A 14,945-nucleotide genomic window follows, 5' to 3' on the forward strand; every position below is an offset into this window, starting at 1 on the left:
ATATTATATTATATTATATCATATTATATACTGTAGTAGTAAGGTTTGTTATAAGTGCATGAATAAAAAGTTAGTGAAATTACAGGAGGAACAATCTAATATAGCATTAATAGGTGCATTCATTGTGCATCTGAGAGAAGGAGGGGGAAAAAAGAAAGAGTTTTCACTCATTTTGGCCTAAGATGTGTTCAGGTTTCCAGGATTCTGACATCAGAACCCAGATAACACTGGTTAGAACCGTAGGGCTTTACAATAAAAGCTAAAATATTGACCATATGATGGCAAAACGTCTTTATTTTGTGGTTAACTTATTCTCTTCTAGCTACTCTCTGATGATGTTGGTGGTGCTGTGGAGGATGATCTCCTTCTTCTTGACAAAGACCGTGATCGTTCAGCACTGTAGGCAACATGCTTATCATAATTTTGTATCTGAGCCTCAAGGAAATCCCTCTGTTGCTGGCTGATCGTCTGGCTAATCAGTCCAGGGAGAGCTTGAATGCTACCAATTAAAGTTTCCAGTTTCGTTTCCAGAGTAACAATTCTCTTCTCAAAATCTTCGCTTCTTTCATTTAAGTCAGAAATCATGTCATACATGATGTTTTGAGTCTGAAAGGAGAAGGATGCAAACAAAGGTTTACAGAGACTTTACAAATGTAGCAAGCAGTACAACTTTATAAGGGTTTGTAAATGCTTTTGCACTTCACAGAAAAAAGGACATGAACATTATAACAATATCTAGTCTTGGAAATAATAATCCTTGTAGATTCAGAATAAACATTCTTCTAAATTTGTTGAGCAGAAAAGTAATTTGAGTAGCACTTTAGATCACAGAATCATAGAATTATAGACTAGTTTGTGTTGGAAGGGACCTTAAAGATTATCTAGTTCCAACCCCACTGCCATGGGCAGCGACACCTCCCACTAGAGCAGATCACTCAAAGCTTCATCCAGCCTGGCCTTGAACACCTCCAGGTATGGGGCATCCACAGCTTCTCCGGGCAACCTGTTTCAGCTTAAAGCCATTACCCCTCGTCCTATCACTACACTACCTGATAAAGAGTGTCTCCCCAACGTCTAAGTAAATTAGAGAAAAGACAGACATTTTTTGGAAGTTCAGGTGCTCAGAAATGCACCATGCTAAGCTCTGTGAACAGTCACTTGTGTAAGCCACCAGGAGACCAAAGGCTCCAAAGCCATGATCCGTCCTTGACTCTTCCGTATTTCCTCTGGTTTTAAACACCCACATTTTTCTAAGCAGAACACAAATGTTGTTCATTTGCTTTCTCCTTAAGCTGACCAAGTTTTCTTTAACTGGCTGTAGTAAGAGTAGTTGGGTGGATGGTTTTTGAAATGCAGTGCAAGAAGGAAAATCTCAATGGTATGCTTCTCTTCTTCTGTGTTCCCCAGTCTATCTGTCATCTACAAAACAATGCTTGGTGACAGCAATGTCATAGTTGTCAGTAAAAATGTAATATGAAATGTGTTATTTCACAGAGACCTGGAACTGGTTAAAAAAGATTAATTTCTTCCCTCTGATAGACTGAGACTTCAGATTAGACTTAAACTATAGAGTCAAACTGGATGTAATTCAGTAAACAAAATGGTTAAAATTTATGAACCATCCAAAGGGAATGAAAATGAATTGCATGACTGACTCCCCGAAGTGCAAAACACTTCAACAACAGATGAGTGTCGATAAACGATTTCTCTGCCCCCTGTTTCAAGATGCTAAATTAACCCTTGAAAGCAAAGTAGTTTACATTAAATAGTATCTTAAAAGTCCTATTAGTTTCCAGAAGCATTAGACTGAAATGTATTTTCAGCAACTAAAGTTGTCAAGTGGTTCTCTAAAATATAAGGGGAATGAACACTGAAGCATTTAATCTTTGCCTTGGTGCACTTTAAATTGAGGAGGGTTTTGAGGTACATGAAGAGGTGTACAAGAAACCCTTAGGAAAAGCCCATTAATGACTCTAATGTAGCCTCAAATTAAGATCAAAGTAGCTGTTAAATATAGAGGTCTAATGTGAAACTCGGAATGCTCTCGGCTCAGCCCTCTAACTCTCTAGTTATTATTTTATACTAATGAAAAAACCCAGCAAAAAACAGGCAATCAGTTTGCAACTGAATAGCCTCTTCTACCTCATCTCAAGTGGCTTAAAAAAGATTAACAAAGCCTTATGATATACTGGCAAATTAAGCAGCTACAATTTATTATAAAAACTTAAACAAGTGAAGACCTAAATTTACTTGACCAAAGTCACTGCTGTATGAGACAACAGGAACAGAAAACGAGAACCTCTAATTCCAGTCTGCATGAGTGTGTGTACTATGGCCCCTCACGGGACAGTTACTATCACTGGACAGGAAGTCTCTTTACTGTGCAGCACTACATTACTACAGCCTGCTTACAGTTCATCATTTAACATGACCACTGCAGTCACTTCAGGAGCTCTCTGAATCAGCCTCTCAATTGTGAAATCTTTTTCAAATGTAGAAAAAAAAATGTAGTACATTCAAACTTTGGTCAGAGCCATAAACAATATGTTTCATTCAGTAGGTGTTACCACAAACAGACACATATTTTCGTTTTCTACAAATAACAAACTTGTTAACAATATTTGCATGTATAATGCATAACATTTTCACTTATAAGCTCTTCATTTTGAAAGGATGAACGCTAAAACTACAGCAATTGCCTACTAACCTTTGCCAGGTCCACCAAAGTGTTGGCTTGATCATTCAGTTTCCTTTGTTCCATTTTTACACTTCTTAATCTAAAAAGTGGAATTTTAAGTCAGATTTTTTTGTGTCTGTGGTCATATTAGGATTTCTAAGATGCATGCACAAAATTTACAAGAGCAAATAACTGCATGGACAATGCCTTGAGTACTTTGTGTAAAGTCAGAATTGGTCATGTGCCTGCTACAATGAGAAGCATGCTTCTTCAACACCGCAAAAAAGGAAAGAGCAAGGAAATGTGATGTCCTTGAGAATACCATTTGTCATGGTCAAAGTTGAATTCAAAAAGGGAGAAAACAATTTATCCAGACTACATGAAAGAAAGCCAAAACATTCCTCAAAGCCTCGGTATCGTGACAAGTAGATATAGGAAGAAACATAGAACAACTGTTTTATGTCATTAATGTTGTAGCAATCACGAATCTTCCCATGCCTACATGACTAGATACAGGTATTAGCCCTGTTCTGTCGGAAATGGATTGGGTTAGCACGTGTTTGAACCTAATGGAAATACAGTGATAAGTGAGTTTCTTGTTACTTTAAACAGAACCTCCATCTGCCCAGCAGCTAAATAACCAACGTACTTGCCAATACATTTAATTTTCTTACATAATTTATTAATCTAAATATGATTATGTTTTAAACTTGTGTTAGCCATTCCTTTTCAATGTGCTGATAAAACTAGAGCATTAGAAAACTATGAAAGAAGCGGCAAGGATATATTTTTCTCTTTGATGCCTACCTATCCGCATTATTACTAGTTATGCACGTTCTTTGAAAGACATATACATGACCCTTCTTAAGTGTTCCCTGAAAGAAATCCATGCTTTTCAGATTAAATACTAGAGGAGTGGTTTGTAGATGCGATTTTCACAAATAAGCAATTTCTCCCTTAAGTACAGGTAATTTGTTCAACATTTCCCAACAGAGAATTACTTGGACTTTCAATGACTTTTCTGGTAGCTGTTCTAAGCAGGAAATATCATTTTTAAAAAGCAGCGTATCAATTTATAAATAATGGGCGATATACCATGCAGTCTACAGTATGTCAAGGGCCATCCAATCTAACCATCTGGTTAGCTATCAAATGAAAATAAGTTTGGCAGCATTTTGTGGCAGGTGGGTTGCTAATGCATACTCTACCTATTTCTCAGTGACTGTGTTACTTAGAAAGCTAGTTTAAAGAAAGTTTTGGAGATATTCCAAAACCAGGAGGTTTCTGTTCCAAGCTTTAGTTACTGACCATTTCCTATCCTATCTAGGCTAACTGCCATGAGAAAATAAGTTGTGAAGAGTGAAATATCTTTTAAAACACATGGAGATAACTCTTTTAGGTAGAAATCAATTGTTCACATGAAACTGACATTCTAGCAGCTTGTTACTGGAATGTCATATGCTCTTCCTCCCCTGGAGGATTCCTTCGGAGCATAACATAAATGCAGACTGTAGGAATCGTTCTTTCAGAGGCTATAAACTGGAGCTATTCTAAAGCAAAATATATGGAGGGGTCTCGAGGGTGCCGTGTTCTATCATTACAGTCTCAGAACAGAATAATTACTTAGAGGTAAGCATGTAATGATTTGAATGGAGAATGATAACTCAAGTGATTTGGTGAGCATTTCTCAAATAATTTGCTGAATATCTGTTTTTTGCTTTTCTTAAGATTCATTGACTGATCTGTTTGCCAGTTAGTATGGCAATTTTAAAATTCCAAGAAAACATAGAGTCATAGAATGGTTAGGGTTGGGAACGACCTTAAAGATCATCGAGTTCCAACCCTGCTGCCATAGGCAGGGACAACCTCCACTAGACCAGGTTGCTCAAAGCCTCATTGAACCTGGCCTTGAACACCTCCAGGGATGGGGCATCCACAGCTTCTCTGGGCAACCTGTGCCAGTGTCTCACCACTCACACAGTACAAAATTTCTTCCTAATGTCTAATCTAAATCTACCCTCCTTCAGCTTAAAACTGTTACCCCTTGTCCTATCACTAAGCTCCCTGATAAAGACTGTTTTCCCATCTCTCCTGTAGGCCCCCTTCAGGTACTGGAAGGCTGCAATAAGGTCACCCTGGAGCCTTCTCTTCTCCAGGCTGAACAACTCCAACTCTCTCAGCCTATCCTAGTAGAACAGGTGCTCCAGCCCTCTGACCATCTTTGTGGCGCTCCTCTGAATTCAGTCCATTGTAGCAATACAAGTACCAGTTGACACCAAGATGATAATTCCTTGTGGTAGCCAACCCAATACCTATCACAGAGTGCAAAAACATGTCTCTAGGTAATGGCAAGTCTTTAGCTGCAGCAGCTGGATTTAAAGAATACTGTCAGACTTTTGTTCTTAAATTCATTAAGAGTAAATATGAAACACCTTGATTTTACAAACTTCACTTATCACAGCAAAAGATCATGATTCTGGATCGCATTTCCATGGCAGCAATCAGACCACTTAAGTTCACAAATAAAAACTCTGTTTTTTGCATGCAGACAGTGGTAAATTCTGCAAATTTAGAAAGGAACAGCTCATACAACTTACTTCCGAGCTCTATTTTCATTTTGTTGAAATAAAAAGACAAAACAAAAGAAAACAAACTGTAAAATATACTGAAACAACCAAATGAGCACAGTGGGCTCAATTCAGAAGGTGGGAAGTCCTAGGGAGTTGCCACTTCGTTCAATCAATAGCTGCTTGAGGTGGACTCTAACTCACTTGCATTCCTGATGAAGGAACCTGCAATAGCTTCAGACCTTCCCATTAACTATCATCTGTAGATTTTTTTATTCATACAATACATAAAATGCCTTTTAATAAATTAGAGTGATGATTTCACCTTCATCTTATTTACTGTGTATGAGAAGCAAAAAAAACCCAGACCAGCTGAAGCCAGCACAGTCATGTATATTTTCAGACGTTCTAGAGCTGCAACCGTGAGTTTGAGACTGTTGTCATGATCTGCTCTAGTTTCTTGCATAAAACTGGCCCTGAAAGTTCAGTCCTTTTATTTCTGTTTCCAGTTAAATGGTTGGAAAGGTGAAGGAAGAGGACCAATAAAAATCTAAGAACCCAGAAAGATGAAGAAGAGCCACAGACTACCACGAGTCCCTTGAGAAAAGTTCAAAGATGCAAAGGGAGAAAAAATGATTTGCATCCAGCTACTCTGCTACAGATGGAAGAAACCAAACTGCTAGAGCAATGTTTCCATCCATGGAACATTCTTCAGCATATTGAGAAAATTATTATTTCTTTTGCTAAAATACAAAAGTTTGGGGGATGGGATGCAAAGCACTAAAGGACAGAGGGAAATGCATTATTAACATAGCTGTTCAAAGTTTGGCTGGCACAGCTAGGAAAAAATTACTGTTGCTACCTTCTTCTCCCCACCTGATTAATGAATTTTTAAGGTAGGTGCAGAACAACACTTTACATCTGTGAAGCTCTTCTGGCCTTGAATGATATATAAAGCTGCAGATCAAGCCTGCTGTGCTTTTTAGATTCTTCTCTGAACAAGTGTGTGTGTGCACGTGCACACACACACAGACAGACACATACACACACACAAAATAAATAGAAACGTTAAAATGTAAAGGAATACTCTTTGCAATCAAGGATTCAAGTCCAGCAAAGGATGCACAGGACATGCCATCCTCTATTCCAGAACGCCTGCCACTCCTCTCTATCTCCCAATCCTTTAAGCTAAGCAGGATGAACAAACTGGGAGAATACACTTTTTATACCCACATAAAAATGCCTCGACTTCTGTCCTCTCTTTATTCCTTCAAGTATTTCTGCAATAGCACAGTAACAATTAATCCTGCAAGTCTGCTAAATATAATACAGTAATCAAGGTTTACAGAATACTTCGTACCTTAAGCTTAGCTACCTGTTGCTTTAAAACATTGCTATGAAACAGAGAAACAATGACTGTTAGCCTAAATTTACTAAGAGGAAATACGATAAACTGTGCTTTCCTGTGAAGCGGCACACAGGTGTTCTTTTCATGATGGACACTTCCCTCACATCTCCTCACAGGTTGTCCCAGATCCGGACTCACACTCAGAAGTTATCAAAACATCAGTTTAAAATTAAAGTTACTTAATTTATCTAGATGTCCCCAGTATCTCATGGATACTAATTTCATAGGCTGTACGAACGGCTGCCTCAGGCTGGATGGGAACAATAAATAGAGCAGACAAATACTGGCATGGGTCCTGAACATTCCTCAAGTTGAATCTGTGGTTCTTGAAGACAAAAGTATCTATTTTTTTTCTCCCATGTAGTCCAAGGAATCATTGTGCAATGCTGCTGGTTTTGATGTGCTTTATGACAAATACATATTAAGAATTTTCAATCAGTACTTAAAGTCTGGCATACTCTTTTTTTTTTTTTTTTTTTTCTTGGTGTAATACAGTAAAACCTTACCTTTGTCTTACTCTCAGAGAAAAATCAACCTCACAAACAATTCTACGAAGGGTGAGGGCTGGGAGAAAAGGGAGGGGGCAGGACAGAACATGGGGACTAAGAGTGACTATGAGGGAGAGGAAAACTAAGAGAGAAACACCCGGAGAGGAAAACCAAAGCAAAATAGTACTTACTGATGAATAGCCTGCAAGAATTTGCGTTGATGTTTCCTTACTTTCGCATGGTCTATCTTTTTAACCAGCTTTGTGTTTTTATAAATTAACCATGTTTCCCTGAGTACATTGGCAGCTGCATTTTTCACCTGTTTAATAAAAGAAAAACACCATGCTGTCAAAAGTAGCGCTATGTCATATTTTCTCTTTTCTGGTATAAACTCCCTCTAAAGCACTTAAGACCTTGCCTAACTGTGGGAAGTGAGAACATCAAGAAGCCACAGCACTGAGGGCAGAGAAAAATAACTGGACCAAGGGGACTGCTGAACAATTTCTGTATTACTTATAGACATGATATTGGGACAAGCTCTCTTTGCATCAGGGAATAATTTGTCTGTCTTTAAAGAGATAGCAACATTTGGTGTTCATGGCAATATAAATTACACCAAGGATATACTAATGCATTATCTGTATGGCAATTAACTAGACGTATTTAATAAGATCATAGAATTTCTCTCTTTCTTGTTGTATGGTAAGTAGCTCTTAATTCTCTTAGCCATTTAACACTCTTTTAAATTTCCAGAGCTGTTTGAACACACTTTTTTCTTTACATTTTTATTCTTGTTTCTTTTTCACTGTTCTCTGAGGAGATTAAAAAATGTCTTGTCAATTAACTGGGCCAGTGTTCTATTTCATAAAAGCTTTGATTTTTTTTTAAATTAGGCTTTCCAAAAAATGTGAAAGATAAGAGTACCTACAGTTCATTCTTAGGCCCTCCAAAATTATCAAGAATGCCTGAAAACAACAGACAAAGAATTTCAATGCAATGTTGATTAATGACAGAACTATGAGGCTACTTGCAAAGGAAAACTGTTCTTATTATTCATCTTTATTTTCTCTCTTTCCAACTTTATGTCATGTCAGTTACTGCAGCATCCGAGCTAAGTCCATGTTGAGGTAAAGGCATTGCAAGAATGCCATGCAGTAGGTCTTCCCAGCAAGTGGTCCCCAGCTTGTACCTGAAGAAGTATTGAAGACCCTTGGTTCTGACTTCAGTGGAAGCACAATCACATTTTAGAGACTTCCTCACAACCTCTGTCTCATCCTTGCACTTCCACAAGATAGGACTATCTTCAGGCTGTGATGAAACCTCTCCAGTATCTGCGTATCCAATTTGTGACCTGATGAACATCTCAGATTTGTTTGCTTGGTTTGCTTCTCATGTGCTTTGAGTTTCATGAGTTTGATGCTACCAAAGCACCGCTTGGATATAGTATTAGACTGATATTCAGATTTATATGGAGGATAGCTAATAAAATAAACTTTAAAAGGCACAAATGAACACTAGACTCAAAATCTGGCCAATTTTTACAAAACCTTTTCCCCTCCTGATGATATTTTGAGCTCAGCTCTCAGATTACACTAGAGAAATGCCTTGTTAGGAAACAACAATTGTTTTATGTGATCTAGTATCAATAAGACCTTAACTGACTATAACAGGAGTATAATCAGCAAGCTCAGATAGACACCTCAAGTCATACACACTTTATATAAGAACTGCCTTCCTGCTCATCCTTAGTCTTTCCCCACCTTGACTGCTTAGGGGAGATACTGGCTGCTAGTGGTGACCAGCACAGAAATGAGGGAGCTGGAAGAACCAGAGTGGTGTGCTGATGTGTCCTGGAAACACAGCATGCAGAGACATGACATGGCTTTCTGCAGCAGAGGACCTGTGGCAGTGCAGCACTGCACCGCTGCACATTGCAGTGCTGAGGCAGCCAACCTACTTCCCTCCTGGAATGGAGCTGTGGTCTCCACTCATTAAGGACAAGCTCCGATGAGTTCCTGTTGTGAGTGTGAGGACCTTCTCCTCCGTATTGGCTCTTCTCAATAACAAAGATTAAACAAGGTGAGAGGACTGTGTAGCTCCTACTCATTTTCTTGTTCCCTCAACACTGACCTGTTTTATTTCAATAAAGGTTTTCTGTTGTTGGTGGCATTCTTTAATTTTCCAGGATGTTATTATAATTTAAATTATATTCCATAATGAAAATTTTAAAATATTTTTATGACTTCTAGTGATCTCTAGAGTTTTTTTAAAAATAATGTCTTCTAAAAATATTATTATCTACAAATATTTTTCAAGGCACTTTCGCACCATGTGCTGCTAAGGGAACCCCATGTTGAGTGCACAAGACAATTGCAAAGACCATCGCACTCACAAATGATGAATGCCTTCTTCTTAGAAAGATCCTTCATGGCCTGAAATTCTTGTATATAACAGCCATTTCACCTATTTTAGCTACAAAAATTTTATATATTCTACTCACATGCTGCATTAATTTTTTTTAGTTTAATATAATAGTCTTTAGTTTTACAGCGTTTAACTGTTGGTTATACCAATTATCTTCCAGCTGCAATGACTCTCTATAGAAGAATATTCAAATCCTCAAAATCTGTTGAGAACTCACAGTTGTTCTCAATTCAGAGAAAAACTCGAGGCATTCAATTCCTCCTCCTTGCAAAATCTCACCCATGAAAAATTTCAGTAGGAGAACGGAGCAGGAGACTATTTAAAACAAATGCAGAAATAAATTAACACACATTTTCTTTCCAGTGGTGAAAATGAAGTGTGACTTACTCTTTTAGTTAGCTGGGTGTCCATCATAAAATTGTGCACATGTTTTTCAGCTTTGGTAAGTTCTAATTTCCTTGCCACCACAGCTACCACCAGTGCAGTGCACCCAGCACCCTGAAAACAATAAAACAAACCCCCAAGACGTTAGGACTGCATTTTGCAGAGTTTTTACTGGAAGATTCTCCTTTGCTGTAGAAGCATGGCAGGCATCAGGTGATTCATCCCTGGTAAATCTAGTGAACACACTACAGCTACTTCAGTTCAGAGTAATAGGAAAAGACAGTAATTACAGGCTGGTAAACTGTCAAGGCATCAAAATAATTAGTTAGCAGCATCATTTAAAAGTTATGCTTTTTTTCCTGCAGGGGTTGAAAATTTGAACTCATCCCATTTCTAGGGTATAAACAAAGTGGGTGATCAAAACAACTTTTAAAACCCAGAATACTAGTAAGTAAATGCAGAATACTTGTTCTTAACAATTGTCTCAAGGTTACAGCAATTGATAAAGAGAAAATAATATTAGATTAGTATTTAGCACACACAAAAAAAAGTTTCTTAAGATTTTCCATGGGGCCTAAAAATAATAATAAATTTAGTACTAATCACTTTAGTATACTTCCCTGTTGTTCCCTGAGTCCCTCAACAATCTTTTCCTATAGTATTTTTGCTTTTCTTATTACGACTTAAAATAGCATACACAAGACCATTTCCTCAAAACTTGGATGGAGAAAATATTAATTTTTCTAATTTGTGCTGTGTATATGTATTCATACGCGTGTATACACATAGACATGCATGTTCACAACAGGCCAAAGCCATAAGATGCCTGTCCCTTTGAAATGACAGTGCCTTTGTCAGCATCACAAATTGGAATGTTTTTTAGAGGGGAGGAAAAGAAAGGAGGCTAAAATGACCCAGGCAATGAGAAGCAGCATTTATTAGACACATCTGGAGGGATAATTTACCTTAGACTATTACATTCAACTGACTTAGTCTTTTTTTTTTTTTTTTTTAACAAATGTTTACAGTTCTTTTTACAGAAGTACAAAAATCACCTTAAACATATAAGTCTGAGTTTAACTTGCAGGTTCACCCCAATCTAGTTGTTATTGCACCTGTGTTAGTTATGCTCCAGTATAAAGCAGTCTCTTGTTGCACATTGAACCTTACCACTTTTTCTTTTGCAGACTTTTTTTCATTCTCAGTGTTTCGCCTATTAATTTACTCTGGCCCTGTTCCAGAAGAAATCACTCAATCAAGCTTCCAAAATACAAATTCCATTAATAAACACATAGAGACTGCAAAACAAATTAACTCATTGGAAACACTTATTCACATATTGTCCTCAAAAAAAAGAATCTGCTCCCCCTGTTACTTACTGAGGCACCCAATGAATTTTGTGAATGTCTACAGTTAATTAATTCTCCATTTCCCTGGTACATTGTTCCAAGAAATCCATCTGCTCCTTCACAAACACCTAATTGTCTGCAATTAGTTCTCACCTATCAAAGTTTCTACATCCAACAGCTCTCAATATTCCCTTGAATGAGTCCCTTGTAATTTTGCTGCATTTCCTGCTTCTCTCCTGTCCTCAATACTAAGCTTTCTAGCTTTGCTGTTTCCTCTCCTTCTGTTCTCCAACCCCGTGTTGATAGAAGTTAATGGAAATTTACCTGAAGTCTTGCTCTCTCCATGACATGAGTCAAAATGGGGCTTTAAGTTCATTTGCTTCTCTAGATCCCACTAAGTTAAAAAAGAGGAAGACAGCCAATGCATCTTAAGGCTGAGCACTTCAGAAATGCACTTACCCTACTGAGAAGAGGACTAGGCAGGAGGTGCTCTACCATATGCCCTACCTCTCCATGAAATAGATAGCTCGCCTTTAGTCTCCTTCCTGTGAAGAAGGGCAGGATGGAAGTGCTAATATGCAGAAGACTTCTCTGCAGGCAAATAAATAAATCAGTTACCCCATACAACAGTTAGAACATGAAGAACAACCTTTTGTTCTAGGATGTCAGGATAACCAGGGCCAGATGTTGATTTAATGACAGAACTTGAGTTCTGTCTGCTTACAGAAGAATGCTAAAACGGAATGAGATTATTAATACAGACACCATGGGCAAAGTGGCATATAAGCGCTGTTTATGCCAAATTACTGGGTGGAGAGGTATTAGATTCCCCTTCCCAGCCCCCCTCAAAAAAGGCTAGAGGAATGGTGACAAAAGCAATTCGGTTTGAGTAGAAATTACTCCAGCCTTTGCATTGAACTCCCATGCTTTTTCGGAGTGGCACGCCAGCTATAAAGGCCAAACGCTGTTAAAAACAGTAGTTTATATCTCACATGAAAGACACTGCCTGCAGCAGAAGAATACTGTCACCAGCAAGCTATGGGTGTATATGCACTGCTATCTTCCTTATCACCAGAACAGCTTAGTGCAACGGCAAGGTATTCTAGATTCAAATTTCCCCTCTTGGCTTTCTGGGATCTGATGGGATCTCAGTATATGGAAATGAGCTCTTTCAGCATTTCTGCAAAAGAAGGAAGTATTATACTATCTGCATGTTTATGTTTCGCAGTACCTTGAAGGAAAACAAATTACACTCATTATTTTAACAAGTAACAGCTTATAGAAATAAGATTGAAATGCCACTTAAAGTACACGATGCTAATTAATATTTCATGTTACAGTGCTCTGCACCATTATATGGCTCCCCTGAAGATCTCAGCATCCTTAAAAATACTAATAAAGTGAGAATTATTCCAAATTGCCGAAATGACATAGAGGCAGCACAGTTACTTTAAAAACGGTAGCATTGTAAGCGTCATACCTGCCATGATTTTGAATATCCTGATTCACATGAAAATGAGTAGGATGAATTCAATGAATGCTCAGGTTTTTTCCTTATATCTTTACTACATAATACAGCAGCTACTTTTTTATTAAAATGACTTAGGCTAGGTAAAAGCATCACAATAATTATTTTAAATGCCAGAAGAGCTCTTTTGAGAATAAAATTCAAAAAAGTCTTATATTTGATTACTGCATTTTATAATTTCCAACATCTTTTATTGTTTTATTCTGTTTTGATAATAAACTGAATCACTGCCTCAAGCTCTTGCTTAACTTTTATTAACTTTGTATAATACAAAGGAAATGAAAAAGGCAGTACAGTCTTGAAGCATAAGGTTCATAGCCATTTACACTGGACAGAACTTGCCTTTACTGTCAATCTGTATAGCTGCTGTCCTGTACGAAAATATTTTGATGTATCTGCAAAAAACTTTACAATGTGATTCATATCTTTAATTCTGAACATGCTGCTCCTGTTCAGGACAGAGAAGGATGCCTTAAGTTCAAATGCTCTTGCAGGTAAGAAATAGTCCATGAAAGCCATCCTTCGGTACCCTCTTTGATGCCTAGAATACAAAGTGAGTTGCTCTGACAGAAATAAGTATATGTGGGTATTTGACTCACATATATACTTAGGTACTTGCTAGACACTAGTAGGCTAATTATTTTTTCAGTTACCCAAGCCTAAATGATGACTGATGTTCCTTAGAAAAATTAATGAAAGAATGGACGAAGTGGAGTGAAAAAAAAAAAAAAGTCAATAGGCATTTGCTTTTTGACATCAAGACCACATTATTTGAAAACAGCAAGAGAAGAAAGGTGAAATTAATTGTATTTTAAGTTATACTTTAAATTTAGCAACTGAACAAAATGCTTAAATATGCCCTTCAGAACAAAATAGCTATTACTTGGTGTTATCTTTCACTTTACCCTTAGGCATCAGAAACTCCAACTTTCCCTATCTGTCTGCACAGTCTGTCCTCTTGGCACTTAGTTCTTAATTATTCCCTTTCATCTGCTTTAACAAAGCAAATTATCTCTTTCTTAACCATATCAGAGATTGTTGCAATGGTTATTTTCTTTGCCTGTCATTTTTACAATCTTACTCTGCTCTGTGTCCCCCTATTCCCTTCTCATGGCATCACATATAGAAGGACATTTGCCCTCAGTTGCAACATTTTATGACTCCAGGCTCTTCCATCCCATAGATTTGAGCTCTAATAAGTCCTTTCACACAAAATCCTTTATATCATCTCTTGACTTAGGAAAAGCTCCCTGAAAACACATGTAAGTCTAATATATAGTTGTCTTTCAAATTCCTCCCCTACTTTTTTAGGATATTACTTACTACAAAGCCTAGTAAAACCAGTTGAAGGCAATTGAGATTCTGGTGTGCCAAGGTTGTTTTGATCCTACATAATGCTTCCTTGTTCACCACTCTTTTTGCTTTGTGGAGATGGTAAACTGTTCAGTAATTTGAACTATGTATTTCTACTATCTTTATACTGTACTGGTATCAATAGGTTCAGGTGTTAGAGCCCTGAAGTGGAAGGAATATAAATAATAATAAATAAAGATGGTAGGTCTGTATTAACCAATTATACCATACACATCAAAACACTAGACCTGACTTTGCCTTTTTTTCCTCCTTCAGACCCTGCTGTGGTTTGCCAAGATTATGTATCAACATACTTACTATATACTGTAACAGCTGAGATGCCTTTAGCAGTCTAATCACAGCCCTCTGTCCTCTTCACTGATGCAGTCCATCCTGAGCTTTCCGTTGTTATCATCAGAACCACCAGACCACAACGGACTACCTTAAAGTTACCACAGAGAATTTTCCATTATGGTAAACTACAGCAAACATAGCCATGGAAGCTAGACAGAAAAAGCTAGTGTTGCCCAAAGTATCTGATGAGGGTGAGGCTATGAAGTTTGGATCAAGACCGTGCCTTTCCTACTGCTCACACATGCTAAGCCTAAGGGTTCACACTGGTGCAATAGACAGTGATTGCAAAACTGCAGGGTTCAGGCTTCAATAAATCTAGCATTTGCATCTAACATTGCAGTAAAGGCCCAGTTTTAGTGATAACCAAAGAGAGGTGCTTGCGACTCTGCAACTAAAGGGTAATCTAAGGGAAA

General features: G+C 37.7%; 1 protein-coding gene across 1 annotated transcript in view; it reads right to left on the reverse strand.

Annotated features, from left to right (window-relative positions):
- Positions 1-263: 263 nt before the first annotated feature.
- Positions 264-14,945, reverse strand: part of KCNN2 (potassium intermediate/small conductance calcium-activated channel, subfamily N, member 2) — a 22,698-nt gene continuing 8,016 nt past the window's right edge. Inside the window, exons 2-5 of the mRNA XM_010085329.1 lie at positions 9,952-10,062; positions 7,332-7,459; positions 2,708-2,777; positions 264-606 (exon numbers count right to left, since the gene is read on the reverse strand). Of these exons, the coding sequence (XP_010083631.1) occupies positions 319-606; positions 2,708-2,777; positions 7,332-7,459; positions 9,952-10,062 (597 nt within the window). The 3' untranslated portion in view covers positions 264-318. The remainder of the gene's footprint in view (positions 607-2,707; positions 2,778-7,331; positions 7,460-9,951; positions 10,063-14,945) is intronic.

The sequence above is a fragment of the Pterocles gutturalis genome, unplaced genomic scaffold (assembly GCF_000699245.1).
Source record: "Pterocles gutturalis isolate BGI_N339 unplaced genomic scaffold, ASM69924v1 scaffold52555, whole genome shotgun sequence".
NCBI classification, from domain to species: domain Eukaryota; kingdom Metazoa; phylum Chordata; class Aves; order Pterocliformes; family Pteroclidae; genus Pterocles; species Pterocles gutturalis.